At 65.2% G+C, this 26,846-nt stretch overlaps 15 protein-coding genes across 15 annotated transcripts; 8 read left to right on the top strand and 7 right to left on the bottom strand.

Moving 5' to 3' along the window:
- Nucleotides 1-450: 450 nt before the first annotated feature.
- MICPUN_103082 (predicted protein) lies at nucleotides 451-2,634 on the bottom strand (the record flags this gene model as incomplete). Its single annotated transcript, XM_002504875.1, has 1 exon — nucleotides 451-2,634. One exon carries the CDS (start codon nucleotides 2,632-2,634, stop codon nucleotides 451-453), a length of 2,184 nt encoding a protein of 727 aa, XP_002504921.1.
- Nucleotides 2,635-2,771: 137 nt separating this feature from the next.
- MICPUN_62519 (predicted protein) lies at nucleotides 2,772-3,611 on the top strand (the record flags this gene model as incomplete). The annotated part of the gene is made up of 2 exons (XM_002505182.1): nucleotides 2,772-2,881; nucleotides 3,002-3,611. 2 exons carry the CDS (start codon nucleotides 2,772-2,774, stop codon nucleotides 3,609-3,611), a joined length of 720 nt encoding a protein of 239 aa, XP_002505228.1.
- A 95-nt stretch (nucleotides 3,612-3,706) lies between these two features.
- On the bottom strand, nucleotides 3,707-4,900 carry RSP16 (radial spoke protein 16; the record flags this gene model as incomplete). The annotated part of the gene is made up of 2 exons (XM_002504874.1): nucleotides 3,707-4,708; nucleotides 4,839-4,900. 2 exons carry the CDS (start codon nucleotides 4,898-4,900, stop codon nucleotides 3,748-3,750), a joined length of 1,023 nt encoding a protein of 340 aa, XP_002504920.1. The 3' UTR covers nucleotides 3,707-3,747.
- Nucleotides 4,901-5,268: 368 nt separating this feature from the next.
- MICPUN_70761 (predicted protein) lies at nucleotides 5,269-6,069 on the top strand (the record flags this gene model as incomplete). The annotated part of the gene is made up of 1 exon (XM_002505181.1): nucleotides 5,269-6,069. A coding segment is annotated over one exon (801 nt), but the record flags the coding sequence as incomplete, so codon positions are not given.
- Nucleotides 6,070-7,985: 1,916 nt separating this feature from the next.
- On the top strand, nucleotides 7,986-10,008 carry MICPUN_62515 (erf-like protein; the record flags this gene model as incomplete). Its single annotated transcript, XM_002505180.1, has 2 exons — nucleotides 7,986-8,425; nucleotides 8,557-10,008. The coding sequence occupies 2 exons, from the start codon at nucleotides 7,986-7,988 to the stop codon at nucleotides 9,704-9,706; spliced, it is 1,590 nt and encodes a 529-aa protein (XP_002505226.1). The 3' UTR covers nucleotides 9,707-10,008.
- Nucleotides 10,009-10,065: 57 nt separating this feature from the next.
- On the bottom strand, nucleotides 10,066-10,902 carry MICPUN_62513 (predicted protein). Its single transcript, XM_002504873.1, has 2 exons — nucleotides 10,762-10,902; nucleotides 10,066-10,324 (listed from the first exon to the last, which is right to left on the bottom strand). The coding sequence occupies exons 1-2, from the start codon at nucleotides 10,873-10,875 to the stop codon at nucleotides 10,199-10,201; spliced, it is 240 nt and encodes a 79-aa protein (XP_002504919.1). The 5' UTR covers nucleotides 10,876-10,902; the 3' UTR covers nucleotides 10,066-10,198.
- Nucleotides 10,903-11,125: 223 nt separating this feature from the next.
- MICPUN_62512 (predicted protein) lies at nucleotides 11,126-12,601 on the top strand (the record flags this gene model as incomplete). The annotated part of the gene is made up of 1 exon (XM_002505179.1): nucleotides 11,126-12,601. The coding sequence occupies one exon, from the start codon at nucleotides 11,126-11,128 to the stop codon at nucleotides 12,599-12,601; it is 1,476 nt and encodes a 491-aa protein (XP_002505225.1).
- Nucleotides 12,602-12,758: 157 nt separating this feature from the next.
- On the bottom strand, nucleotides 12,759-13,937 carry MICPUN_62511 (predicted protein; the record flags this gene model as incomplete). The annotated part of the gene is made up of 1 exon (XM_002504872.1): nucleotides 12,759-13,937. One exon carries the CDS (start codon nucleotides 13,935-13,937, stop codon nucleotides 12,759-12,761), a length of 1,179 nt encoding a protein of 392 aa, XP_002504918.1.
- Nucleotides 13,938-14,538: 601 nt separating this feature from the next.
- On the top strand, nucleotides 14,539-15,270 carry MICPUN_86638 (predicted protein; the record flags this gene model as incomplete). Its single annotated transcript, XM_002505178.1, has 2 exons — nucleotides 14,539-14,910; nucleotides 14,962-15,270. The coding sequence occupies 2 exons, from the start codon at nucleotides 14,539-14,541 to the stop codon at nucleotides 15,268-15,270; spliced, it is 681 nt and encodes a 226-aa protein (XP_002505224.1).
- A 252-nt stretch (nucleotides 15,271-15,522) lies between these two features.
- MICPUN_62509 (predicted protein) lies at nucleotides 15,523-17,034 on the bottom strand (the record flags this gene model as incomplete). The annotated part of the gene is made up of 2 exons (XM_002504871.1): nucleotides 15,523-16,861; nucleotides 16,990-17,034. The coding sequence occupies 2 exons, from the start codon at nucleotides 17,032-17,034 to the stop codon at nucleotides 15,575-15,577; spliced, it is 1,332 nt and encodes a 443-aa protein (XP_002504917.1). The 3' UTR covers nucleotides 15,523-15,574.
- A 345-nt stretch (nucleotides 17,035-17,379) lies between these two features.
- MICPUN_62508 (predicted protein) lies at nucleotides 17,380-17,960 on the top strand. The gene has a single exon (XM_002505177.1). The coding sequence runs from the start codon at nucleotides 17,452-17,454 to the stop codon at nucleotides 17,893-17,895; it is 444 nt and encodes a 147-aa protein (XP_002505223.1). The 5' UTR covers nucleotides 17,380-17,451; the 3' UTR covers nucleotides 17,896-17,960.
- Nucleotides 17,961-18,016: 56 nt separating this feature from the next.
- MICPUN_62507 (predicted protein) lies at nucleotides 18,017-20,089 on the bottom strand (the record flags this gene model as incomplete). Its single annotated transcript, XM_002504870.1, has 1 exon — nucleotides 18,017-20,089. The coding sequence occupies one exon, from the start codon at nucleotides 20,087-20,089 to the stop codon at nucleotides 18,017-18,019; it is 2,073 nt and encodes a 690-aa protein (XP_002504916.1).
- A 121-nt stretch (nucleotides 20,090-20,210) lies between these two features.
- On the top strand, nucleotides 20,211-21,479 carry MICPUN_62506 (predicted protein). The gene has a single exon (XM_002505176.1). It carries the CDS (start codon nucleotides 20,235-20,237, stop codon nucleotides 21,393-21,395), a length of 1,161 nt encoding a protein of 386 aa, XP_002505222.1. The 5' UTR covers nucleotides 20,211-20,234; the 3' UTR covers nucleotides 21,396-21,479.
- A 421-nt stretch (nucleotides 21,480-21,900) lies between these two features.
- Nucleotides 21,901-22,997, top strand: MICPUN_62505 (nucleosome assembly factor; the record flags this gene model as incomplete). The annotated part of the gene is made up of 3 exons (XM_002505175.1): nucleotides 21,901-21,936; nucleotides 22,095-22,167; nucleotides 22,322-22,997. 3 exons carry the CDS (start codon nucleotides 21,901-21,903, stop codon nucleotides 22,885-22,887), a joined length of 675 nt encoding a protein of 224 aa, XP_002505221.1. The 3' UTR covers nucleotides 22,888-22,997.
- A 42-nt stretch (nucleotides 22,998-23,039) lies between these two features.
- Nucleotides 23,040-25,835, bottom strand: MICPUN_62504 (hydrolase family 31 protein; the record flags this gene model as incomplete). The annotated part of the gene is made up of 1 exon (XM_002504869.1): nucleotides 23,040-25,835. One exon carries the CDS (start codon nucleotides 25,833-25,835, stop codon nucleotides 23,040-23,042), a length of 2,796 nt encoding a protein of 931 aa, XP_002504915.1.
- Nucleotides 25,836-26,846: the final 1,011 nt, after the last annotated feature.

The following is a 26,846-nucleotide window of genomic DNA, read 5'->3' as shown; positions in this document are numbered from 1 at the left end:
CGCGACGGTCACCTCGCCCGCGGCTGAGGCGGCGGCGAGGGTGGAACGGAGCAGCCGGCGTCGGGTTCCTCGTTCGCCGCGGGGGGCGCGGGGGGCGACGGGGGCGCGCGGGGGATACTCGAAGCCGCTCGGTACTTCGATCGTGGCGGCGTGCAGCACGATGCGACCGCCCCTCGCGCCCCTTCGGTCCTGAGTGAAGGCGCGAGGTGAGAAGGTGAGAGCGCGGGGAGAGACGAGCGGTGGGAGCGGGGGGGGCGAGACGCACCGGCGATCCCCCAGCGGCGCGCGCGGCGACGAGGAAAAATCCCAACTTGAAGATGCGCAGCGTCATGGCGCGCGCGTAAGTGCGCGCGTGGTGGATACCCCGGCTTCCTCGGACAGATACGCCGCGCCCTTTTCAACCGACTTTGCTCCGTTCCTAAAACATCGTCTAACTTTATGTGAGAACTGTCAGTCCAAATTCACGCCGGCGGCGCCGAACCCGGAGTTCCTCCTCGAGGCGCCTCGCCGCCTCACCCTCTCCTGTTCCTCGTCCGTGATGCTCCTCTCCCACGACGGTGGCTCCAGGTACGCATCCTCGTAATCGTCCAGCGTGCCGGGCATGTCGTCCAGGTCAATCTCGATGTCCTCGTCGTCGTCGTCGTCGTCGTCAACGTCGGCGGTGATTGTGTCGATGGTGAGTGCCCCACCCTCCGCGTTGCGTCGCTCCAGCGGGACGCCGGGCGCCCACAACCCCTCCAGGTCGAACCGTCGCCTCGCCTCCGGCGAAAAGACGTGCACGACGCACGACCCGCAGTCCACGAGCATCCAGTGGTCGTCGCCCGGGGTCTCCCCGTCGCCGGCGTCCGCGCCCTCGATGGCGGGCTGCAGCTTGTTGCCGACGATGAACCTGGTGCGCTTCTTCACCGCGTGCAGCACCGCGCCCGCGAGCATGCGTATGTGCCGCGGGGACTTGGCGGTACCCACGACGAAGTGATCGGTCCAGTTGCACTTCTCTTTGACCGGGATGACCACCACGTCGGCGCCCTTAGCCTTGAGCAGTATTCGCACCAGCTCCTCCGGGTCGAACGCCTCGACGTAGTTCATGCGACCCGTGCTCGGGTTCGGACGCGCGTCGTCGTCGTCCCCCTCATTCTCCGTCGTCGGTTCACCCGCGCTCGAAGCCGGAGCATCGCGCGCGTCCGTCAACTCCTCGGCACCTTCGGCACCCTCCTCGTCCTCGTCCTCCTCCTCATTCTCCTCGTCGTCGTCGTCGGCGGCGGCGTACTCGAGAGTTCCGAGCGCGAGGCCCAGCGACTCCGCCTCCGCCGCCGCCTTCGCAGCCTTACGCGCCCTCTCTTCCTCCAGCTCCGGCTTGGGCGGCCGGCCCCGCCGCCGCACGGCACCCGCGGTCGGCGCCCGCGCCCGCGTCGCGCGTTCGACCGCCGCGCGTTCCGCCCGCTCCTCCGCCGCCGCGGCCCTCGCGTGCGAGCGAGCCTGACGCTTCAATCGCCGAACGTCCTTGTCCAACTCTTTTTGCGCCTCGATGAAGGCCCTCGCGAAGTGATGCTCCGCCTGCTTGAAGTGCGCGTGAAGCATCTGCGTCAGCGTCTTCTTCTGGCCGACGGTGGGGAGGCCCACGATCTGACACGCGCGGCGCAGGTCCGCCATGCTGAGCCTCGCGAGCGCCGTTTCCGTCAGAGCCGCGTTGGTCTGCGTCGCCGCGAGTTTCTCGTTGCTCCTGTCGAGCATGTGCCGCTTGAGGTGCTCGTACACGGCTGGAGTGGCGCCCGGGGCGGAACCCGGCTTTGGGAGAATCTTGTGCGCTTCCCCCGCCGCCTTGTGCGACTCCCACTCCTCCGCCAGTCGAAGCTCCTTCTTCTTGCGCTCCAGCGCTTCGAGCTTTCGGTCGACGCGCGCGCGTTCCGCCGCCAGCTGTGACGCCTTCTCCCGCGCGCCCACCGTCCGTTCGCGGCGTTCGGGCTTCGGGGCGTTGTCGCGTTCGGTCTCACGACGGCGTCGCTCGCGGCCCTCCACGAGCGCGAACGCCTCCTTCCGCATCGCCTCGAGCCTGTCCTCCTCCAGCATCTTGACGATGGCCAGCTCGTCGCCGTCCATCACCCGCGGGTCCGTCGCGGGCGGTGCGTCGTCAGCGGACAGCCTTTTCGTGTTGGGGTTGCCCATGGGGTTCAAGGCTTCGCGTCCTCTGTTCGCGTTGGCCACCTGCTGCCTGGACTGGCCCATGGCGAGCGCCAGCTTCGGGTTGAGCTTGGCGAGATCGTCCATCGGCATCGGCCAACGGAGCGAGGATCGGATGGCGACGCCCGCGTAGTCGCCCGGGGCGTTGTAGTAGGCGTCGTCCCTGCCCGGCAGGGAGACGTCGACCGCACCCTGCGTGATCTGCGTGATCTTGTCCTTGAAGAAGACGACGCCGTCGCCCGACGCGAGCCGGTGCGCCTCCTCCTCAAACTGCAACGCGGTGCGCGAACCGCCGCCCATCGCGCTCGTCGTCGGGGGCCCTCGTCGATGCTTGCCGCTCTTCTTCCCGAAGCTCCATCGCGCGTGTGACGAGGACGACGACGATACCCCGCGCTCCCGCGCTAGTTGCGCGCACCTCGCCGCCAACGCGATCGCCTCCCGCCTCGCGCGCCACATGTTCGCCCGCTGCCGAGCGCCGCCCCCACCTGTGATTATTGCTGAGGGGCGCTACTCGAGCCAACCCGTGGAAATACCCGTTCCCGCAGGCGGTTAATCGATCCGCCAGAGCGCAGAGCGCGGAGGACGCTGACGCGATGGCGACCGCCCTACAGCCCCCCGAGGATCCGGCCAAGCACCCGTGCAAGAAGATGCGGCTAGGCGGCAGGCAGAACGCGCTGCCCGAGGAATTCTGCATCGCCTCGACGTGAGTCGCCCGTCGTGGCTTTTCCCTGCCGGAACCCCTGAGGTCTTTTTGAATACCGCGACGACGCCTGCATCGACGCTCCGCTGACCCGCACGCCCTCCCCGAAACATCCCTGCACAGCAAGACCGGACGTCCGTGCAGCAAACGTAAGGATCCCGACTGCGCGCTCCCTTTCTGCAGGGGACACAGGGAGAAGGGCGACGGCGCCTTCCGCAAGGTGCCCCATCCCCTCGCGGGCCTGTGCCTCGTCGCAAACTTCGACATTCCCAAGGGATACAAGACGGTCTTCTGGGGCACGCGCAAGCGGTGGAGGGACACCGAAAATAAGGAGGGCGGCGACTACGCCATGTCCTTCCGCACCAACGGCGGGGTCATCGACCCGACCACGCACAAGGAGGGGAGCCAGATGCAGTTCATGAACAACCCCGGGCCAAACGAGAGGATGAACATGAGATCCACCGACCGGTTCTTCGGCGCCACGCACGAGAAGGACCCGACGGACAAGACGGGAAAACGCGGCGGGCTGGTGGGGCGGGAGTTTGTGGTCATGGACGACGTGCGCAAGAACCACCAGCTGCTCATATGGTACGGGTCGCAGTGGTTCAACGCGCGGGGCATCCCGAGGATCGACGTCGGCTTACCCAGGTACCCGGCGACGCTGAAGAGGGTGGCGTCCAGGGAGAAACTGTCGCCACTGGCGGACACGACGAACAAGAAGGCCAAGGCCTGAACGACGTCGCGGGGGCACACACGGAGATGGTCAGACGCGTAGCGACGTAGCGCAAGCATTCTTTCGACGCATTCATTCATGAGCGTTTTCGCGTCGTCGACTAATCTTCACGTGTTTACATACAGTCCTCTAAAAGTTACTGTCCGGCAAAGCCGATGGTCCAACCCTTCGAGCCGTGGTTGGCGGCGTTGAGGAAGGCGACGCTCGCCGCGTGCTGCTCCGGGGACGGCTGCTTACCCGGGTAGAAGAACCCCGCGCGAACGAGGCTCTTCTGCGCGGGCGTCAGCTTGTTGGGCATGACGATCTCGAAGATGATGATGAGGTCGCCGCGACCGGATCCGTCGGCGCGCGGCATCCCCTCGCCGCCCACAATCTTCTGCGAGTTGGCATCCACGCACTCCACGACCGGGATCGCCAGCGTCCTCTTATCCAGCGTCTGGATCTTAAGCGTCGTGCCGCACAGCGCGTCCACCACGCTCAGCTTCGCCACGTACACCAGGTCGTCTCCCGAGCGCGTGAACGACGCGTGCCGAGCCGTCTCGAGTACAAAGACGACGGCTCCGGGCTCGACGCCGGGTTTGGAGTTGCCCTCCCTCTCGAACACGAACCGTCGGCCGTTCTTGCACCCGGGCGGGACGGCCACCGTCAGCGTCCTGTCCTCGCTCTCGATCGACCCGTTTAACTCCCTCTGAACCTTCCGCGTGTGCGTCACCGCCTTGTGCGCGCCGTGGAAGATCTCCTCCAGGGTGACGGGGAGGTCGTAGGTCCTCTGCGCGCCGAGCTCGGGCTTCCCCGAGCCGCCCATCTTTTCGAACGCGTCCTGGATGACCATGAGCGCTTCGTACGGATTATCCGTGCCGAAGAACCGCTTGAAGATGGCCATCGGTGAGGTTTCGAACGTGTAGATGCCCCCCTTCCTGCCGCCCCTCCCGTCGGGCACGCCGTCCTTGAGCCCGATCTCCCCGAGCAGGTCGAAGGTGGCCTTCAGCTTGCGGTTGGACAGGACGTCGTAAGCCTCGGCTATGCGCTCGAAGATCATCGCAGCATCCTCCGAGTCGTCCTTATCCGGGTGGTACGTCAGAGCGAGCTTGCGGTACCTGCGTCGCGGAGAGGGGGAGGACGGAGGTGGGGGTCAGCGAGGGTACGTTTTGGGAATCAATTGGGCCGGGGCGTCGCGAAGGGGGACGCGCGGGGGGTAAGGCGAGCGAGGCGGGGGGGGACACTCACGCTTTGTTGATGTCGATATCCGTCGCCGCTCGGTTGATCCCGAGTTCCTCGTAGTAATCCATGGCGTCTACCGCGCAGTGCGTGCCGCGCCGGTGCTGCCGAATTTGGCTCTCGCGCGCTTGCCTCGCCTGCTGCCGTGAAATCGAACTTCGTCAGCCAGTGTCGACATTCTGGTAGGCCGCGGCCCAATCGCGGCGCGCGCGCCATGGCCACCAGGACCCCCGCGTTCGCGCTCGTATCGCTCGTGCTGCTCAGTCTCGCGACATCGTCGCTCGGGTTCGAGGAGGAGCGCCTGCCCGGATGGCAAGGCGAGGTGGCGCGGGTCGGGACCGACGCGGGGAGCGGATCGAGGCTTCGAGGAGGCGATCGCGCGGGCGAAGGTTCCGGCGCGGACACCGGCGGCCTGCCGGTGGTGGGCAGCATCCACACCGACAGGTCGCGCATCGTCAAGCTCTCCGAGAAGCCCAAGGCGTACCTCTACCGCGGATTCCTGAGGCAGGCGGAGTGCGACTACATCAAGGAGCGCGCCAAGCCCAAGCTCGAGAAGTCCACAGTCGTGGACAACAAGACGGGGCAGTCGGTGCCGAGCAACATCCGAACGTCCGACGGCATGTTCTTCGACAGGCACGAGGACGACATCATCGAGGATATCGAGCGGCGCATAGCGGAGTGGACCAACGTGCCCTGGGAGAACGGCGAGGGCATACAGGTGCTGAGGTACGAGGTTGGCCAAAAGTACGAGCCGCACCTCGACGCGTTCAGCGATAAGTTCAACACCGAGGAGAGCAAAGGCGGACAGAGGATGGCGACCGTGCTGATGTACCTCAGCGACGTAGAGGAGGGTGGTGAGACTGTGTTCCCGCGGAGCGTGGACAAGCCGCACAAGGGGGACCCGAAATGGAGCGAATGCGCACAGCGCGGGGTGGCGGTCAAGGCGAGAAAAGGAGACGCGCTGCTGTTCTGGTCGCTCGACATCGACAGCAACGTAGACGAGCTGAGCCTTCACGGCGGGTGCCCGGTGATCAAGGGGACGAAGTGGAGCGCGACGAAGTGGATGCACCTCAAGTCCTTCGACACCGCGAACTCTTTTAAGTTCCCGGAGGGGGTGTGCGACGACGTGAACGAGCAGTGCGAGGGATGGGCGAGCACGGGCGAATGCGAGAAAAATCCAAAGTACATGATTGGGAACGGAAAGACTGACGGGTACTGCGTGAGGGCGTGCGGGAAGTGTCCGCCGGGGAGCAAACGGAAGGAAACGGTGGACATGTCGAAGTTTCTGAAAGATCCCGAGGGTATCAAGAACGGCGTGGCCGTGGACATCGCGACTATACTCTCGAGGACGGACAAACCGGAGACCAAGCTCATCGGCGTCGACAACAGCTACGCGGACCTCGCCAAGTACCTGGAGGACTAGAGTAAAATTTGAACGTGACGACGTATTACGAATTGCTAGATCTTATTCGACTTGACCCCGGTGCGCTCGTCCGGCAGCGGCCTGTTGAATCCCCCCGGTCGGTTCATGTACTGCCTCGCCCTCCTCGTCGTCTTCTTGTGCACCGCGCTGGCGTTGGAATTGGGATCGTCCACCTGCTTCCCCTGCGTGCTGCTAAACCCGCCGAAGCCCATGAGCGCCATCATCTCCGCCTCCTCCGGGTCGATCCCGGCGTCGTCGGCCGCGACCGCTCCGGGCGCGGCGGCGGCGGCGGGGGGCGGGGGCGGCGGCGGCGCGGTGGCGGTTTTGCTCTTTTTCCTCGGCGGCTCCCGCTCGTCGCGGTCCCACGCCCCGTCCCCGTCGTCGAGACCGCCGAGGAACTCCTCCGCCTCCTTTCGAGAAGACCCCCCGTGACTTCCGCGTTCGTCCCCGTGACTTCCGCGTTCGTACCCGCGTTCGTACCCGCTGCGCCGGTCTGCTCCTCGGATCTCCCGTCCGAATTCGTCCAGCCTCCTGGGGGGTGGGGGTTCGCGGGAGTCGCGCCTGTCCCTGCGCGGGCTCCTCGACCGCGACCGCGACCGCGATCGCCTGCCCCGACCTCGGTCCCAGTCCCTGCTCCTATCCCTGCTGCTGTCCCTGCCCATGGCTCCGTTCACTCCTCCTTGCCCCCGTGCTTCGTCTCGCGGGTCTCCAGCAACTTGCGGAGCTTGATCTCCTCGTCGCGCTTCGCGTCGAAGTGCTTCACCCAGGACGCGGGGCAGGCCCTCTCGTACGCCTTGCGGAGGGATCGTACGGTGCGTCTGGCGCCGTTGTTGTCCAAGCAAGCGAAGTAAGCGTCACGAGCCTGCGCGTCGGGCGAGGCGACGAGGTCAGCGGCGTGGGCAACCCTAAACAAACGAACGACAGGGGAGGACAATCGGAGGCTGGAGCGATGGGCCACTCTCGATCGTTGGACGGAACGGAACGACGCTCACCTCGTAGCACTTCTTGCGTTCCTCGACAAGCATCAATGGCGCGTCTCCACACCTCGGATCTGCCGAAGAGGGCGCCGATCGCGAGTGGCGGTGGTTCTTATGAATGTTGCTCCTTTTCCACAGACGCGTCCAAAGTAACATCGCGCGGTCACACGGGGCTTTTAGTCCACGTCCCATGATTAATTGGAATAATAAGAAAATGCATCCTGATATCAGTGAAAGTGTGATTCAAATTCCTCTTCTATTATTTGTTAACCTCGCTCGCGCCAAAAAATTAAATAATCTCAGTGCGAAAACGTGCGAAAAGGTCCCCGAACGAATTGGGTCCACAAGCTTGATTCCGAGGCTGGCTGCATTCTGAAAAGGCACTCGGAGAAGAGCGAATCTGCATTGCGCCATCCCAACCGCGCGTGGGAAAAAACCGAGCTTCGCGAAGTTAACGACCTCCCGAACCAAAATCTCCCCGACCCCGCTTTTCATCAACACAGCTTCGGGACCGAGAGATAAATAACCCGTCGTTCCTGAGAAAAAAGGGGAACTTTCCCTCGAAAGACCTCTCTGCCCGGGCGCTTTTTCTTGGCAAAAAAGCGTACGGGATAATCCCGTGCGGATCACTGGTGCCGGAGACCGTGGCGTCGCGGTGGCGTCTGCCAGTTTACGGCCCTTAAATCGATCTGAAAGCACCCACAGGGTGTATCGCCGACCTTCGCGTTCAACAAACCCGAAAAAGTAGCGTCGACCATGGCGCCAGCAGCTCACGACAAGACCGACCCGGCGAGCAAGAAATCTGCGGTCGAGCCCACAAGTGACGTAGACGATGACGACGACGACGAGGACGACGTGAGTGCGCGAGCGATTTTTCCCTTGATTTTCGCGCGTCTCCCGATTTGTGAACCGATACCCGCATCCCCCCGCCTGCTGAACCCCGCGCGATTCGTTCGCGCATCTCGCGGGGCGGCGAACTCGGCGCTCCTCGCGGCATTCATCGCTGTCGAATGCTCCATTTGTTATTTTGTCGAGTTGCGAACCCAGGGAAACAGCACGGCTCTCCGCCCTCCGAGACCGCCTCGCTCGCTCACCCGCGCTCCCTCCGTCCACCCATCGCGACAGCCCAAGGTGTCGAAAACGAAGAAGACGTGCTCCTCGATATACAGAGGCGTGCGCCAACGACCGTGGGGGAGGTACGCGCCCCGCCCGGGATCTGGACACCCCCCCCCCTCCTTCCCGCACCGGGTTTCCAGCGTGGCGAAAAAATAAATATCTCCAGTCTCTCAAAACTCACCCTTTCCCTTCCCTCCTACTCAATCACCAGCTGGGCGGCGGAGATCAGGGACCCCAACAGGGGCGCCCGCCTGTGGCTCGGAACCTTCGACACCGCGGAGGAGGCGGCGAGGGCGTACGACGCCGCCGCGCGTCACATCCGAGGCCCCAACGCTCGGACCAACTTCCAGCTGGCGCCCGGCGAGGTGCCCCCGCCGTTTGTCCTCCCGGATCCGCCCGCCGCGCGCGGACGCGGGAAAGGCGGCGAGGACGGACCCCCACCCGGCGGCGGCGGGCGGGGTGCCGGACGCGGCGGCCCCGGCCGTCCCCCGCACGCGACGAAGAAGCAGGCGAGAGCCGTCGGCGAGATGCCGTCCATCGGCGGCGCCGGCCTCAACACCGGCCTCCCCGGGTACTCGCTCGGCGGCTTGGGCGGACCGTCCGGGCCCCAGCGCGGGTCCGCGGGTTACCACACAAACAACAGCTCTCTCGGTAGCACCGCGCCCAACGACCTCTCCGCGCTCGTCAACGCGAACCTCGCGCTGGCGCAGCAAAACCTCGCCATGGCGGGCCAAGCCACCGGCGGCGACGGCGGGTACATAAGGCTCGGGCTCAACTCGCACGCCAACCCGAGCGGCATGCACCCCGGCGAGGGGATGCACCCGGGCGAGATTCCGAGGCTACACAACTCCAAGCGCGAACGCGCCCCCTCGAATCCCTTCCTCGGAACGTCCTTCGGCGTCGCGGGTTCGTTTGGCAGCGTCTTTGGCCACGACTACCTGTCGTCCACCCCGGAGAATGGCGGCGTGTTCCCGATGGGCTCGTCGCCACTGCTGATGGGCACGAGCCCGGACCACGCCGGGGGCAGCGGTCGCGGAGGCGTGCACGGCAAGATGGAGAACTCGCTCGGGAACGGCGGCGGGGTGTTCGGCTCCATGAAGGATCACGACTTCCAGGTTGGCTCGCTCGGCCTCGGCGACGACGACATCCACGCAGTTGGATCGCTGGAGCTCGGGTCGCCGCTCGACAACTTTGGCGATCTTCTGAACTCCCTCCCGAAGCACAGCGTCGGCAGCGGGCGGGGGATGGGAGGCAGACTGCCGATGAGGCGGGAAACCAGGGGCATATCGCCCACGAGCGCCTTCGGTGTCGGCGGCGGGAGCGGCGGGATTGAGGAGGCCCTCGCCGCGGGGAAGCGGTAGTCCGGAGGTCGCGGGACGAGAAACCACCCATCTTCGACGTCGCGCCCACAGCCGTTCTTCGAACAGCAGCCGTGGGCGCCGCGAAATCCATTCTTTATGCACCGGATCCGGCGGATCCTCGCGTGTGTGTATTAACACGCGATTGGTGAAGCCGGAATCAAAAACCAGGAGAGGCAGCAGAGAAACAAAGATCACGTTCTGGCGGGTGAACGAATGAGAAAGACATGCTCTGCTTGGAGACTGTGATGTACATTACCTCGCGTAGAATGATGTATCCTGATTGATATACCATGCATTTTCGGAAAACACGAGCGCGCTGAGAGGTTGGAGAGGCGGCGACCACCACGTGGTGCAGCTGCTCGATAAAAATCTGTTTCCATTGACAACGAGCCATCCGGCTTACGGGTTTTGGCTATGCTAACTCGCATCTCTGGCCGGCCCGCCGCCTATGAAGCATCGCACGGGCACTCAATAAACGACTACTCTGATCGCTTACTTCTTGCCGCCCTTCTTGTACTTACCGGACTTGAGGTCGTCCTCGTAGCCCGCGCCAATGACGGAGGAGTCACGGCACGCCTTGTCGAGGAGCCACTCGCCGAAGGACTTCTTGGCACCGGCCTGATGGGACGGATGGGTTGGGACGTAAAAGGTCAGGGCGCGACGTTCGTGGGATTCATCGGAGTTCGGGTGGCGGGAGAGGCTGTTCGATATCGATCGTGCGGAGATCGCGCGGCGCCGATGCGCGGCTTCGACGGAAAATTTTATCCTCGATCGACACCCGCGTAACCCCGAGTTCTCGAGTCAGGCGGGTGACGACAACTGTCCCCTCTCGGAGGGACGATTCCTGCGGCGCGGCCCGCGCGCGTTTGCGCGGATCACGCGCGCGATCGCGGGACGCGGCGATCGTGCAAACCCACGATATGACGTAACCATCGGTTCGCGCGATCCTTCGGCCGAACCCGACGCGATCCGAGGCGACACCGCGCGCCACGCCGCGGGCGCCCTCCACGGAAAACAATTGCCAAGTGGAGAAGAAGACAGGGGAAAAAACACACCTTGGCCTTGGGCTTGGAGACGGTCTTGGTGCCGGCGGCGACCACGCGGGTGGAGCGCACGGCGCGGACGGCCTTGACGGGGGCGACCACGGGGGTGCCGACGAGGGTGGACATGGCGAACATCTTCGTGTGTTGCTAACGCGTGTGTCAGAATGGAGACCGGTCGCGGGTGCGCGATGGGTTAGCCGATTGCGCCCAAAGTTTCCCATCGAGGGTTGAAAACTCGTCAGTGGAGCCACAGACGTGGAAATCTCTCGGCCATCTGATTGGCCAATATCGGCGGTCGAGTTATCCTTCATTGCTTCATTTCCTCGCGGACCTCGCGGACTGAAATTTCGCTGACCTCGCGGACCGGACGTGAAAAATGCCCCAGTCAGCCCCGCTGCGGGTTCAAAGTTTTGTCAACCCCTCTCAAACTCACAACGACACGCCCCGATCGGACTCGCGACACGCATCGAGGATGTCATCCCAGCCCGCGGCCGGTACTCAGGCTAACCGGGGTAACCTGCCCAAGGGCGCGTGCTACAAGTGCGGCAAGACGGGCCACTGGAGCAGGGACTGCACCGCGCCGAGGGAGGAGTGGATACCCCAGCAGCCCAGGGACGCGAGCGCTGGGACCGCCGCGGACGGCGACGCGAATCCCGAGGGCGCCGCGGGCGGGTCCGCCGCCGCGGGCGGCGCCACCGGCAAGAAGAAGAGTAACCGCCCGCCCAAGTTCACCGTCGTCGATCACCTCCTCGGGCCCAACGGCCTCGCGTACCTCCACGGCGTGATCCCCGAGAAGTTCAACCAGATCGCCAAGGGCCCGGGGCACGAGTTTGGCGACTTTCAGAGGCTCATGGGCCTGTACCGCGAGTGGACGCGCAAGATGTACCCGTACAAGCCCCACGAGTGGGTCATGAACAGGGTGAAGGTCCTCTGCAAGACCAGGGAAGCGCGCGCGTGCATCAGGGAGCTCAACGAGCGCGAGAGGATCGAGCTCGGCGGCGAGGGTGTCGACGCGCCGGAAGATTTCACCGAGGAGGACGTCTTCTTCCCGGACCAGGACCAGGACCAGGACCAGGACGACGACGACGAGGGCGAGGACGTGGTGTTCCCCGACGATGACGAAGAGGAGGAGTGGAACGAGGCGAAGCACGGGAAAAAGGCGCAGCTCGGCGTCGGCGGCGGCGTCGGCAAGTCGAAGGGCGCGCCCGCCGCCGCCGACTCGGATGACGACGAGGAGGCGATCCAGTCTCAGAGGGAGAAGGACGCGGACGCGTTCGACGACGCGCGGAAGGAGGTGGGCGCGGGGTACTTTGACGAATCCAGCGACGACGACGACGACGGTATCGCCGTCGTCGGCGCGACGCGGCGCGAGTCGTCGGCGCTCGGGGCGGAAAGGCAGAAGGGAAAGGCGCGGAAGAAGCTCAAGGAGGTGGCCGCGAAGCGGAGGAGGAAGAAGAAGGAACCGACACCCGAGCCGGAGGATGAGGAAGAGGCGGCCGAGGAGGGACCCGAGCCGCCCGCGGAGGCTGCCGAGGCGTCGTCGCCGAAGCGCAAGCAGCTCCGAAGGAGGGCGCGAGATTCTGACGACGACGAGGACGACGAGGAGGAGGAGGAGGAGGAAGCCGGCGCGAGCCGCCGCGCGCGCCGCCGCGTCATCAAGCGGGGCATCGACAGCGACAGCGACAGCGATACACCGAATCTCAGGGACGTCCTACCGAACGACGTGGGCGGGAACGTCCTCGGGCCGTCGCCGGCCAAGCCGCTCGTGCCGAGCTTCCTGTACGATTCCGAGTCGGACGGCGAGAAGAAGGGCTCCGAGAAGAAGGGCTCCGAGAAGAAGGGCGACGAGTGAGGCTCGGGTGAGGGAGGGCGCGGACGACGAGGGCGCGTTTCGTTTCGCTCGGCGACTCGTACCGGTGACGTTTACAATCCGAAATCGATCGAGGTCTACACGCTAGGAAAGAATCGTCGTTCGCGTCGGGCTCTAAACCCTCGGGCGGCTCTCGGGCTCAGAGTTTGGACGCCTGCTTGGCGGGGACTCGCGAGTTGAGCACCCGCACCTCGTCCCCGTCAATCTCGATAACCTCCGGATCCGCCCCCACCACGCCGAACGACATCCCGACATCGATCCTCCAGATCCGTCCGTCGCACTCCCCGTTGCAACCCCCGAGCTGCGGGGTGTGACCGACCACCAGCCTCTTCGCGGCGCCGTATTTTTCGGATATCGCGTCCAGCGTGTTACCCAGCACCTCGCACGCCCTGTCCCTGTCGCTGTCCGTGACGAAGTTCTCCGTCCCGAACGTTCGGTTCCACACCACGCTGTCCTTCACGCTTCCGATGGCCATACCAAGCGCGGTGCGATCCTCCTCCGAGACGATCTCCGCACCCCTCATCCAATCCGCCACCGCGTTGTTGAGACGCTCCAGGCCAAACTCGACGTGCCGCGGCATGAGCCCGCCGTGCGCAAACACGGTGTCGTTGACGATGAGAACGGTGCTATTCATCGCGAGCTGCTGCGCCAGCGGGCCGCCGGGGGAGAACAGTCCGACCCTGGCCTTGACCTGCCTCTTCCGCGGGTCCTCCTCGCCGCCGCCGAACGCCTCCTTAAACGCGCTCCCAAAGAGGTTCACGAGGTGCTCGCCGAACCTCGCGGATTCCTGAAACGCACCCTGGGTGACGTAGCGGAAGTCCCCGGAGACGTTGAGCACCTCGTGGTTACCGTTGAGGATGTACACCGCGCCGCCCTGCGCCTCCGCCTGCTTGTGGAGCTTCTGAAGCAGGATGAGGATGGCGATCTCGTCGTCGCCGCGATCGAGCACGTCGCCCACCTGGACCACGACGGTGTTGCCGCCGGTCCACTCGGGATTCACGGCGTCGCCGCCGTCGCCGAGGACGCCCGCGATGGTGAGCGCGCGCCTGGCCTGGCCGATGTCGCCGTGGACGTCGCCGAGGGCGACGACGCGGCCGGGAGCGGTCACCTTGAGGGGCGGGTAGGGCGCCTTCTGGTCGCCCCCCGCGGGGGTCGCGGCGCCCTTCGCGGCAGCCTCGGAGGCGGCGCAGAGCGGGGACGCGACGGCGCGGCGCGCGAGCGGGGCGAGCTGCCCCGGCGCGTAGCGGGTCACCTGCGTGGGAAACCTCGCCCTGCGCAGCGCGAGAGCGCTGAACGAGCGGGCGGCGCTGAGCATCATCCGCGCTCTCCTCCCCAACACCGAGATGTGCCTGCGACCTTTTGAAGCGCTAAGGTCGAACGAAATTGAGAGAAATCCCAAGATAAGCTCCCCGCCTCTGCACTGGCCAGCCGGTGCCCTTCAACAACGCCCGATCGCCGCCGTCGAGATTCCAACACTCGTGTACGCGTGTGCTAACGCGCCGAGAACAACGCGCGCGTCGATCCAATCCCCGTCGGCGCCGCTTTCAGTGACCCCGCCTCGCAGCGTGACGTCGACAAGGTGCGCTATTTGTCAGAGGAGAGATCGGCGTGAATGGCTGAGAACCACTCGTGCGATTTGAGTGCAAATACCCATAGCCCTCATCGCAACGGCTATTTGGTGTAAACGACCTTTATTTGCTTTTTCCCGCTCCCAAATTTTCGACCTGCACAGCAGCAGCGGAGCAGCGAGTTCCGGGGGCGACACTGTCCCGATGCACGACGCGTGCGCCCTTGCGCGCGCGGGATCATCTCTCGCCGCCGCGCGCATCGCATCCTCGAGGAACGCGACCTGCTCTACCTTCTCATCGCGCCGGGCGCGCACGATCGGCCCGGCGACCCGCGCGCTGCGCCACGCGTCGATGGGGGCCACCGCCGCCGCCGAGACCGCGACCTCGACCCGCGTGCACTTCGAGGATGTCATCGTGACCAACAGCCGCACGACTGACATGGCGCACACGCTGTGGCGCGCGGTCATGCGTCCCGGCGACACCGTCGTCGACGCCACCATGGGAAACGGTTGGGACACCGTCGCGCTCGCTCGCATCCTCGCCGACCTCGACGCGTCACCGGCCGGTGACGCGTCCAAGCCCGGCAGAGTCGTCGCGTTCGACGTTCAGGAGGACGCGCTGACGAGCACGCGCGCCAGGGTACGCGAGATGCTCACCCCGGATCAGGCGTCGCGCGTGGACCTCGTGCTGAAGAGCCACGAGCGAATGGAGGAACACGTGAGGGTTCCGGGGGTGAACGCGTTTGACGACGACGACGACGATGCGGGGATGGAGACGGATGCGGTGGGCGTCGTGTGCTTCAACCTGGGTTACCTGCCGGGTCCCACGGCGGACAAGGAAGTTCGCACGCGGCGGACGACGACGGTGAGCGCGGTGGCGTCCGGGGTGAGGGTCCTCCGTCCCGGGGGCGTTCTCACCGTGGTCGGGTACACGGGGCACGAGGGCGGCTGGGAGGAGGTGGAGGCGGTGATGGAGCTGGTGTCTTCGCTGGACCCGCGGGAGTTCACGGCGACGAACCACTCGGTGGTGAACCGCGATAACTGTCCGCAGCTCATCGCGGTGCACAGAAAGGAGACCAAGTGACGCACGTTTGGTGAGTGCCCGCGACGGACGGACGAGTTTACTCTCCCTGGTTTTTTTTTGGACGCGGTGAAGAGAAACCATTTGAAACTCAAATGGCACTGAACACTGAAAAGTGTCTTGAACGAGACAACACAACCTCCTACTCATTCTGAGCGTCCACCCCGACCGTTGCTTCCCGTCGTTTTCCGCCCCATCCCCTCTCCGCCGACTGACGCCGACTCGCTTTTGACTGCGCAGGGGAATCGGACGTTTAGCTAGAAAAAATTGTAAGGTAAAAATATCGACTAGCGCAGAATAAACGGCATCAGTCGACCCGAAGGAGAGGCCTATCCAGCTCGCCCTCGCCCTCCGGCACGTCTCCGTCACCATCAGTCGCGCCCACCGTCCTCCTCATCCTCTGCGCGCGCTTCGTGTAGTACCTGGACTGCGCCAGGATGGTCGTGTCCAGCGCCACCGTCCCGAGCGACCCGAGCAGCCACGGTATCGAGTTGATCAGGTAGGTCGGGTTACCGCCGCCTCTCAACAAGATCGCCAGCCCGTACGCGATGTTCGCGCACGCGGCGGTGAAGAACATGCTCATCGCCAGACCCTCGCAGCTCCGCCGGCTGTGGTTCTTGTAAATCTGCGACAGCCGGCTCCCGAGGTAAAACACCGACGACGCGTATCCAACCGCCCGACCGATGACAACCTCCCACTCGGGGTTAGCGGACGCCCCGCAGATGGGCAGCCCGTCCTTGTGGGGCCTCCGTCCGTGATTATTGTCGTCGTCGTCGTCGTTGTTGTTGTTACGCACCGACGAGTACGAGTACGCCTGTGTTCCCCCGCCAATTCCGATTCCCTCCGCCGACACCGCCGGGGGTTGAAGGTTCACCCCGCCCGTTCGCGACGCCGTCGTGAGCCCGAGCGCGACCGCCAAAGCGACGGCCACGACCGCCGCGACGCCCGTCGCCGCCGCGAGACCCACGGCGGCGCGCGCCTCGCGACGCCTCCGCCTCCCCGCGATTCCCCCGGTTCCCCCCGTCGGCATGGAAGCGCCTCGCGATGATGACGATCCTTGCGATGCTTGCGTCCGCCGCGAGTACCACTCCCCGGGTCCCGTCGGCGGCGGCGACGTCGCCCTGTCCGCGCCTCCTTGGGGCGACGGTGCATCGCGCCCTGTACCGCCGCGAACACCTCCTTCGCCTCCGTCTCCGCGTCCGTGGGTGCCAGCTGTGTCGTCCACTCTCACAGAGTACGCTACGTCCGGGTCCCTCATGTCCGCGGTGATGAGGCTCACCGCGTCTGCGCTGAGCAAGGTGTAGTAGACGAACTGGAATATCATGGCCATATCCACGGCTATGAAGTACACCGCGGTGTACGTCTGCGAAGGGAGCTGATCGCCGGTCATGAGGCACCCGAGGAGATTGAGGGTGTCTCCCATGAGCCACTCGGCCAAGAACCACGGGCTAAGACCGTCCGCGGATTTTCGCCTGAAGTTCCGGACGAGCTGGGGAAACTGCGCGACGAGCCAGCAGCCGATGGACGCGAGGCCCAGGTAGAAGCCCACCTCCGCGGACGGGTTATTGATGCAGTCCTTGAACCACAGCCGAATCTGCGCGGGACGGTGGAAGAGGACGCGGGGAAGTCGGGGAGTCAGCATCCCTACTCGAAAGATCTTGAGAATACTGCCGACGCGGCGAGGGGATGAGGGTTCGCGCGCGGGAAGGTCGGGACACGCACCCACTCCCTGGAGCCCTCCTGCGCACACGCGCATGTGCTAGACATCGCGACCAATTTTGGATCACCCCACTTCTCTCTCCCGAAAAATCCAGGGCAACCGCGCCCTCCGTGCAGTCCTCGGCACCGAAGGGCGGTGTGTTTCCAAAGCGAGGAGAGCCGCGGAATGAGCGTGACTGGGCTTTCCGCGCCAGTTTTATCAGGGCTCCAATTGGGCGAGCGGGGCAGTAGCTCTGGCCACGCAGCCGGAAGCTTACGATCGCATCAAACGCGGTCCCGAACGTCTCCGAGGAGGTATCGATCGAGCTCTCGTCTCGGATCGCCGTCTAAACCCGCCTCTCGGCGTGGGCTTGCTCGGTTTCGGCTCAGAATCCCAAATTTGGGGCTCTTCTCGGAAAGAGGAGGTTTTGGCTCTCGCGCGTGCGGGACGGGTCTTTGAAGGCTAAAGGCTGGGTCGGGTTCGCCATGCCGTCCAAAATTTTGAAACTGGGAGAGAAGAACGAGGATCCCGGGCCGTGGCCCACGAACATCCTCGAGATCGGCACCGTGGGCACGAGGAAGAAGCCCTGCCCGCTGTGCGGGCTGTGGTTCGCCGAGGAGAATCTCACCGGGATGTCGTCGCTCAAGACCGTGCTGACACTCAAGGTGAAGTGGGGGGTGAAGGGCGCGCAGGAGAAGCTCACGGATAGCAACATGACCGCATCCAGGCTCTACACCGGCGTGAACATGTGCGCCTTCTGCGCGCAGCTGACCATGCCGGACCCGGATGACGAGGACGACGCGGAGATCTTCGCCAACTCGCCGCAAAAGACGCCGAAGAAGGCGCCGAAGAAGCAGGAGGTGGAGGTGAAGGCGTCCACCTTCCTCCAGGGGTTCCTCTCGCCCGAGGCCAAGTCGAAATACAAGTGACGAGTCGCGAGTTAACTTATTAGCGTCGTGAGAGTCAGTTTTATTAAATCGACAGAGCCGGGCGGGAGAAACGCGTCATCAGGCATGAGCAAAAAAACGCCCCGAACCCGTCGACGCCGCGTCACGTCCGCCTCCCCGCCGCGTCCCGGAGCGCGGCGTAGTACTTATCCTCGAAGTGGTCCCCCACCGCCGAGGCGCTCACCAGCGTCGCGAGCGCGTTCGCCGCGTCCGCCGCGGTCTCCTCGTCCACCCCGAGGAAAGTACCCACGCCGAGCAACTCGGCGAGTTCGACAATCTTGCCCGCGCCCTTGGTCTGAATCTCCAACCTCACGCTCTCCGCCGCCGCGGTGACGTCCCCGCGCATCGCCGCCGCGAGTGCCGCGCGCCCCGCCCACCCGCCGCCGTCGTCCTCGCGCGTCTCCGATAGATCTCCCGTCACGCTCCGACTCTGAACGTCCTCGTCTTCGGCGGCGGCCAAAAACGTGTCCGAGCACCCGGCCAGTCCCCCGTCCGTGTCGATGCGAACGCCGTGATCGACGTGTCTGTATCCGAGCAGCGCCGGAAGCGTGGGCACGAGGTCGTCGCCGTTCACCACGCGAACGCTGTCGGGCACCAGGTCGTTGTACATCGCCACGAACGCGCGGTTTCCCACGCGCGGTGACCCGAAGTTGATCGCGGTGACGGTGAAATTTCTCGACCCGCTCTTGACGCTCGCGCCGAGGTCCGCCGCGAGCAGCGTGCACAGCGCGCCGCCCAGGCTGTGACCGGTCACGAACACGTGCCACCTGTCGTCGTTCCCCCCGTTCGATCGAAGCGCGCGCTCCCCTTCGTCCGCCGAGTCCACTTTTCCGGAACCGGAACCGGCGCCGACGACGTCGTCCACCGCTCCGAGGATCCTTCGCTTGACGCTATCGTACGCCGCCAGGAAACCCCCGTGCACCCTCGGCTCGTCCTCCCCTTCCACCTCCACCCTCTCCGGCGAGAACGCCGCGGGAGCGAGGTTGACGTCGGTCAGGACGTCCAAGGGTTTCGACATCTCCGTTCCCCGGAATGAGACTACCACCGTTCTGTCCGCGACGCACCGCCACACCGCCGCCTGCGTGTCCGTCCTGACGGACTCGACGAAGCAAACCTTCTCGAAATCGTGAGGCGACGCATCCTTACCCCGCACCCTCAGACGTTTCTCCGTCGCGAGCGTGGCCCACTCGCCGTCGGGGCGCACCGCCCACAGCCCGCCCTCTCGCTCGCCCCGCGATAACTCCGTCGTGACAAAGGCGAGCCCGCCGGCGACCGCCCCGGCCGCCTTGGCCGCCAGCTTCATCGAGTCCGACCCGTCGCGCTCGCCCTTACGCTCCATGATCCGCGCGGCGCGTCGAAGCCCCTCCCCGACCACCTCATCGGCCCTCGGATTGAAGGGAACGAAGCGTAACCTGGCGACGATCTTCCCGCCGCCGATTCCGCCCCCCTCCGACGTCAGCTCTGCGGTGACCTCCTCCTCCCGCGCCAGCCCGATCTCGCCCGTGAGCGGGATCTTGACCAGGCTGCCGTCGATGAGGTCCGCGAGTGGCAGCCTGGCGACGCCGAGGAGGTCGTCGGATTTGCCCGCGTCCTCGTCGAGGACTCGAACAGTCAACGTCTGTGAATGAAGCCCCGCCTTTTTGTCTGACGGCCGCCTGACGAGCAGTCGCATCGGAGCCTCGTCGTCCCACTTGGGGTCCAGCGTGAACCGCTTGGTCTTTGTCCTCGCGCTGGATCCCCCACCGCCGACTGAGACGACGCAGTACGGGTCGCTGAGGCCGAGCTTATCGCCCCGCGGGAGGTTCTCCCCTCGCACCATCGTCACCTCCAGGACCCCCGAGTACACCTCGCGGACGAAGTCGGAGAGGTACGCGGTGCTGCACCCGTTGACGTCGGCATCGACGACGCCGCCCTCCGGGGTGGAGTACGACTCGAACGCGAATCCGCCGAGGAGGACGGCGGTGTCCAGGTCGAAGTGGGAAGGGAGCGGGAGCGGCGTTCCTCGACGCGTCGTGGATTCCAACTGTCCCGACGCGTTTTCTCCCCCGGCGCCGACGACGCTCGCGCGGACCGCGTGACCGCGAGCGACGGGCCGCGCGATCGCCCCGCGACGAGCGAGGAGACGCGGGGCGGTGTTCACCAGAGGCGCGACGGATGCCGCCGTCGGCGCCGCCATTCCGACCACGCGCGGACTTCGTATGGGCTGATGACGCTTCGCAGCACCCGAGAAAAATAACCAGACTGATTATTGAATAGCTCAAGATGGACGCGGGCGGACGACGTCACTCCCCCTCGAGGCCGCTCCTGCCGGACACCGCGAGATGATGACCGCGACCGCGTCCATCCCGCTGGTCCCGCGCGTGACCCCCGCGCACCCGGCCCGTCGGGTCGGCCCTCGGGCGTGGGGAGGCTCCGGCGGGTGGCGCCGCCCTCGGATAGGCATACGAATGGATAGGCGCTCCGCCGGCGACGCTCCCAAGCCCCCCGCGGACAACAGCGACCTCGAGCCCGAGCAGCGAGACTACACCGGCACGCTCAAGCAGTACGAGGAGGTTCCGCTGGTGCCCAAGAAGCTGCCCGCCATGCTCTTCCCCGCGGAGGAGGTCTTACTCCCGGGCAGCGCGCAGGTGCTCCACCTGTACGAGGCGAGGTTCCTCGCGCTGCTCGACGAGGTGACGAACGAGACCGGCGGGCTGTTCGCGCACGTCACCTTCCTGCCCCCCGCGCAGGGCGAGGCGGACGACGGTGGCCTGCGGGTGAACCAGGTCGCCACCCTCGTCCGCGTCGAGGAGGTCCAGCGCGAGGAGGTTGGCGCCAAGGTGACGATAATCGGCGAGTCGAGGATGACTCTGCGGGAGCTCGAGGAGAAGTCGCAGCGAGGGTACCTCGTGGGCACGTTCGTCCCGATACCCGTCATGCAGGACGACGGCAGCGCGACGTACAAACCAAGCAAAACGGAGCTCGACGAGGTGGAAGCCCTCGCGGATTTCATCGACGACGCCGTCAACGACTGCGTCGCGCTGGTGGACAAGCTCCTCGACGGCGACGGCGACGAGAAGCTCTGGGACTTGAGCGAGGCGGCGAACGAGGTGGAGTGGGGGCACGGCGAGGTGGGCAACCTGAAGCGCGCGATGGCGTGGATCGAGGGCCCGTACGTCACGCTGGACATGCTCGAGATGCCGTGCTCCATGTCCGAACGCGACTGGCTGCGAGACGCGGTGGAGGAGCGCGTGAAGCACTCGGAGCTTCAACTCGCGGAACGGCTGAGCTTCGCGTGCCTGCAGGTGGCGCCGGCGAGCACGGAGGCGGACTACGCGAGACTGGTGAGCTGCAGGAACGTGGCGATGAGCGCGCAGCACGGCCTGATGGACAGGTTGAGGCTCGGGAAGATCCTGTTGGAGGAGCAGCGGTCGGCGCTGCGAGCAAAAGTCGCGCTCAAGTCGGCGTTTGGCGGAGCAGCGGAAAAGGACGACGCCAACTGAGAACTCGTCAAAAACTTTGCACGACGCGCGGTTTGGAATTGTGCGACAATTTTGTCAATTGGGAATTTCGCACACATTTTGCGCATGTGATCAGTTCGCATCCGTTTGAATTATTTTCCCCAGCCAGCCCTCCAAAGACATAGGCGGACGACCTCGAGTCCCACCGACGCCTCCGAAATTTTGAATTGGCGCCTCGCCGTGTGCTTCTAGGTCACGAGCGACGCGTTGGTCGTCTCAGTCTACGAGCGCGCCGTTGGACGCGCCCTATTTTTGAATTCCCGTTCCCCCCGCGGCGACCGGGTCTTCTTCCGTCGACTCACAGAGCCGAGGCACACACGCGTGACCTCCGAGGCGGAGTCGCGAGCGCACGTCGAACGGCGCACCCACCCACGCGCGCGAGCAGCAGCGGCGCGTCGCATCACGCATCGGGCACCTCCCGTGTGGACGACTTTGAAACTCACCTAGATCGACACATAGCGGGCGTATCCGAGCAGAAGAGCGAAAGATGAGCGCCATCAACGTGACGCAGGTTCAAGTGTTGGTGAGTATCCGCGCGCGCCCGTCCTCGCTCGGCTTCCGTCGCCCTCGCCGCGGGCTTCATCGCGCGAGGACGGACCACAATCGGGCTTGTTACAAAGCCCGCGCAGGAGGCACACGCGCTGACCCTACCCGTTCCCCACCCCCGCGTTCCCCCCGCAGAACAACCCCCAGATGTTCATGACCCCACTCCAGTTCGAGATCCAGTACGAGTGCCTCCAGCCCTTGGCGAACGGTACGCGAGCCCACCGAACCTTTGAACCCCGACCCAGATCCCCGAAGGCTTTGAAAAGAAAACCAAGACGGGGTGCCAAGATCGGGTGCCAACCGAACCTTCCCGCGCGTTTCGCTCACGTCTCCCGATCCCCAACCCCCAAACGACGCCGCAGACCTCGAGTGGAAGCTGACGTACGTCGGCAGCGCCGAGAGCGACGCGCACGACCAGGTCCTGGACACCGTCCTCGTCGGCCCCGTCGCCGTGGGTTCGTACAAATTCGTGTTCCAGGCGGATCCGCCAGACGTCAGCCGCATCCCCCAGAGCGACATCCTCGGCGTGACCGTGCTGCTTTTAACGTGCAGCTACAACGACGTGGAGTTCATCCGCGTGGGATACTACGTCAACAACGACTACCACGACCAGTTCGAGGAGCTCCGCGAGAACCCCCCCGCGACGGTCCAGATCGACAAGGTTGTCAGGAACATCCTGGAGGAGAAACCGCGGGTCACCCGGTTCCCGTGCGAGTTCGACACCCCGTCCATTCCCACCGCGAGCGGGATGGAGGGCGAGGCGGGCGGGGCGATGATGGGCGAGGATATGGAGAACGTTCAGCCGGGATACGGCTACGACGCGGACGCCGCGGCTAAGATGGGGTACGATCAGCAGCAGGGGTACGCCGACCAGCAGCAGGGCTTCGGGTTCGCCGCCGGTCACGGGCCCACCGAGGTGCAGTACTGAGCCGGGCTGGGAAGAGGGAATCACGGCGGGGTTCGAGAGAGCGTGTTGTTTTGCTGCTAATCTTAGGGGTCCTCGACGCGTTCGACGATGTTAAAGAATCATATTGAGAATTACAGGCACTGAATAATGTTGAACAACACCAGACTGCTCCGTCACTGCTCTGAATTCGACGCCGGCGGGTCCTCCCACATGTCGCCCACGTCGCAGTACTCCTCCTCGCCGATGGCCACCCTCATGAAGCACGGGAGCTTCTCGAGGGGCGCCAGGAAATCCCTGGTCCACTGTCCGCCCACGAACACCTTACCCGTCGGGTCGCTCGCCTCCACCCACAGCCCCTCGGTGAGGTACACGTCTCGCATAGTCTTGCCCTTCTCGACGATGGGCGCGACGATGACGTCGTCGCCCACCGCGAATTGGTCCTGGATCCTGTACGTCTCCTCGTCCTCGGGGGCGAGCCACCACATGGGCCTGCACATGGGCTCGAGCGAGTGCGCCGCCGCCTCCGTGAGGTGCACCAGCTTCTCGACAACCTTCTCTCGAATCTCCAGAGACCTCCTGGTGAGATCCGCGGCTTCCGAGCCCACGTCCCACGGAGCCAACGAAAACTGCAGCGCGGGCATCAACGCGTTGGCCTGCGCCCATCGCACCAGCAGCTCCCTGTCGGGGAACTTACCAAAGTACGCGTTACCCCCGATCATGTCCGGGAGGCAGAACGGGTACCCGGTGATGCCGCTCGTGAGCAAGGTGGGGATGATGCTGCGAAGGCCGTTGCCGGTGCCCCAGTCGCTGAACCTGTCGCCCATGCGGGTCAGCAGGCTTGTGCCGGTGGTGTGGTGCCCGGTGCGAACCTCCGCGAGCTCGAACCTCGCGGCGACGTTCTGAACCCAGCATCGCGTGTACTCGCTCGGGTGCGTCAGGGGCTTGTGCGTCTCGAAGTGCCGCGGCAGAAAGCAGGGCTCGCCGGCGTCAAACTTGTACCCGTCGACGCCGTATCGCGAGCGAAGGGACTCGAGCCGGTTCACGAACCACTCAACCGCGGCGGGGTTGGTGACGTCCAGCGCCACGACCGGCGGCGCGTTCCACCACTTAAAGAATCCGGGCTTGAGACCGTTGACGATGGCGTCGAACGGGTGGTGGAGGTGGTCGGACTCGACAAAGTACCCCAGCGGCTTGCCCTCCCTGTACGCGTCGGTGTCCTCCTCTATGAACGGCATCACCCACAGCGTAACCTTGAACCCCATGGCGTGCAGCTCGTCAACCATGCCCTTGGGGTCCGGGAACTTGTACGGGTCGAAGTCCAGCTCGCCGTAGCCGCTCTGCCACTTGTCGTCGATCTCCATCACCGAGCGGGGGAGCTTGTTCTCGAGAATCTCGCGCGCAAAGGTGAGCGTCTTTCTCTGGTCCACGTTTTGCTTGTACCTCGCCCACGTGGTCCAGATCGGGGCTCTGATGACCTCGCTCGGCGGCGCGCCGCTGGGTTTCTTCAGGGTTTGCAAGCACGCCTCCGTCGCGTGCTTCACGTTGTCCAGCGCGAGCAACCCCACGCGCATGGAGAGCCACTGGCTCTCGTCTTCGTAATCGCGGTCCAGGCCCTCGTCAACCGACCCGACAACCGCGGAACTCTTAGCCTCCCAACCAATCATCGGGTGGTCCATGGAGAACGCGCCGCGGCCCTTGTGGAAACCCGCGCGGGCCTGGAGGCGCAACACGCCGTCGCCCTGACGCTCGCCCTGCTTCATGGGTAAAATAAGCCGCGTCGCGTTCTGGATGCCGACGCCGAAACTTCTGTTGGACACCAACGAGTCCCACGCCCCCTTGGGCTTGGGGGCGTTGAGACCCACGTGGAGGTAGGGCGTGTCCGGGTCCGCGAGCACCGCCAACCCGCGGCTGGTGACCCAGTGCGTGGCGACCAGGGTGTTGATCCCGTTCGGTCCGTTATCGAACGGGTAGTGCGGGCCAACCTCCCAGCACCCTAAATTCAGGGGCCAGTGCTGCTTCATCAGGTGCCCGCCCCCGAACCAGTCCCCGGCGACGTCCACGTCAACCTTGAACTCCGCCATCGCGTGCTCGGGCTCGACGCACGCCTCCGCGTTGACGCTAAACTCGGCCACGAAACCCTCCGCGAGCTTGGCGCTCCAATCGTCCACGCGTGAATGGCCGAAGCATCGCGACGTCGCCGACTCGACCCTCAATCTCGCCACCACGCCCCAGCGAACCTCGGCGCCGATCGCGTTGCCGTCGTCGTCGCGGACGGTGCGCGTGAACGCTCCCGGGACGCCCACGCACTCCTTGGGGAGTTGCACGTGGGCGGTGGACACGAGGTCCTCCGTTGGCATGCCGCCCGGGGTCTTGGCCTTCTTCCACCTGCGGAGTTGGACCCGGCCGTCTTCGGTGATCCACAGGCGCGACGCGCCGTCGACGAGCACGACGGATCGCGTCGCCCCGGCGGTGTCGGAAAGGTTCGGCGCCCTCGCGGGGTTTAAAAGGGACGGATCCGACTCCAGCGTCTTCGGTTTGGGCAGCGTCGTGACGGTCGAAGCGACGACCCGCGGCCCGGGGACGCCCCTCCGCGCGGCATCCTCGGCGAGTTTCTTCGCCTTGGCGAGCGCCTCCACCGCGGACGTTGCGACGGATGACGGCCCGCCCGCGGCGACGATGAAGCCGAGGGGCACCGCGTTAGTCTTGGTACCCTCGCGAAGGTTCGATTTCGGCGCCGGGGTGGCGGCGCGGGGAGCTCCGGGGACGGACCCGTTGAGGGGGGCAGCATGCTGACGCGACTCCCGCGCCTCCGGTTCCGGGGAGACGCCGCGGCCTAAAGAGGGTCGTCGCGCCGCAGAGCGCGTCACGATCGCGCTTCCGCGCGCGCGTCCGCGATTTCTACGTCGGTTAACACCCGCGGGCGCCCTCAACACCCCGGGGATGCTCCCGAGCACCGCCACCGCCTCCATCGTCCCCGCGCTTTATTCACGCAAGATTCCGAAGGCCGAAGATGAGCGGCTCGGAAGAAACGGCAGGCTCTTCCTCCAACACGCGCGCGCGGGTCCGTCGCGGGACGCCTCTCGGTTCTCTCCACCCGCTCGCGCACTCGAACACTCACCAAACGAAGCGGGTTCTCCCGAACTTCACTCCGTGCACGCGCGCGTCCTCCTCGGCGCGTCTACCGATGGCGGCCACGTCAGGCGAATTCGCCGAGAGGTCCTACTCATCGCGCTGTTGACCTAGAGCCAATTTGGGTCGAGCGGGCCGGTTTTGATTGGCCGAAGGGCGCGGGGAGGAAGCACAGCCGCGTTTTCACTGGCTGCCGTCCGGGAGATCGAAATCTTTCTGCAAAAGTGCTGTTTCGACCGTTTGTAAACCGACGCCGGGGTAACAATCATCGGGGGGGGGGGTGACAACTCATCCGATCGGCCCGCGCTGGCGCGGGACTCGAACAAAACACGTCGCGAAAAATTCCAAACCTCGATCGCGGATGTGACTGGAACGCTGTGGTTGGTGGACAACAGCGTCGAAATAAAAATCCCCGAGCCGCGCGCCAGGCGGTCCGTTTCCCCCCGTTAGTTTCTGCATTGCGCCCCGCGCCGAGTCGCGATGGGTCGTCGCGTCGTGCCACCGCCGCCGCCCCCCGGCGTGCTGGAGGTCGTGATCGCCTATGTCGTCACGCACGTCGACATGGCGAAGCTCGCGGTGGTGACCGAGATGCGCAAGATGACCCCGGGCGACAAGGACACCGTCGTCGCGGGCGTCTTCGTGCTCGCGATGCTCCTCGCGCAGGTGACGCTGGTGGTGCTCGCGCGTTTCATCGCCCGGGCCGTCGCGGGCGGGCGGAAGGAGGTCGAGGAGCCGGTGTCCGCTCAGGTGGCGGGATTGGCGTGGATGATGTCGGCCGGCATCACCCACCCGGAGAAGGCGTGAGTGCTCCCCAGTCCTCCCGTCGCGACGAATCTTCAACGGCCGTTCGG

This window comes from Micromonas commoda, chromosome 11, assembly GCF_000090985.2.
Source record: "Micromonas commoda chromosome 11, complete sequence".
Taxonomy (NCBI): Eukaryota; Viridiplantae; Chlorophyta; class Mamiellophyceae; order Mamiellales; family Mamiellaceae; genus Micromonas; species Micromonas commoda.
The sequence above is the reverse complement of the archived record's forward strand: the minus strand, read 5'-3'. Positions and strand labels throughout refer to the sequence as shown.

Bases quoted from the DNA above. Each gene is read 5' to 3' on its own strand.
- MICPUN_62506 (XM_002505176.1), top strand. From the start codon at position 20,235: ATGATGACCGCGACCGCGTCCATCCCGCTGGTCCCGCGCGTGACCCCC.
- MICPUN_62508 (XM_002505177.1), top strand. From the start codon at position 17,452: ATGCCGTCCAAAATTTTGAAACTGGGAGAGAAGAACGAGGATCCCGGG.
- MICPUN_62513 (XM_002504873.1), bottom strand. From the start codon at position 10,875: ATGTCCACCCTCGTCGGCACCCCCGTGGTCGCCCCCGTCAAGGCCGTC. The intron at 10,325-10,761 runs GTGTGTTTTTTC...CCGTCCCATCAG, and splicing joins TCTCCAAGCCCAAGGCCAAG to GCCGGTGCCAAGAAGTCCTT.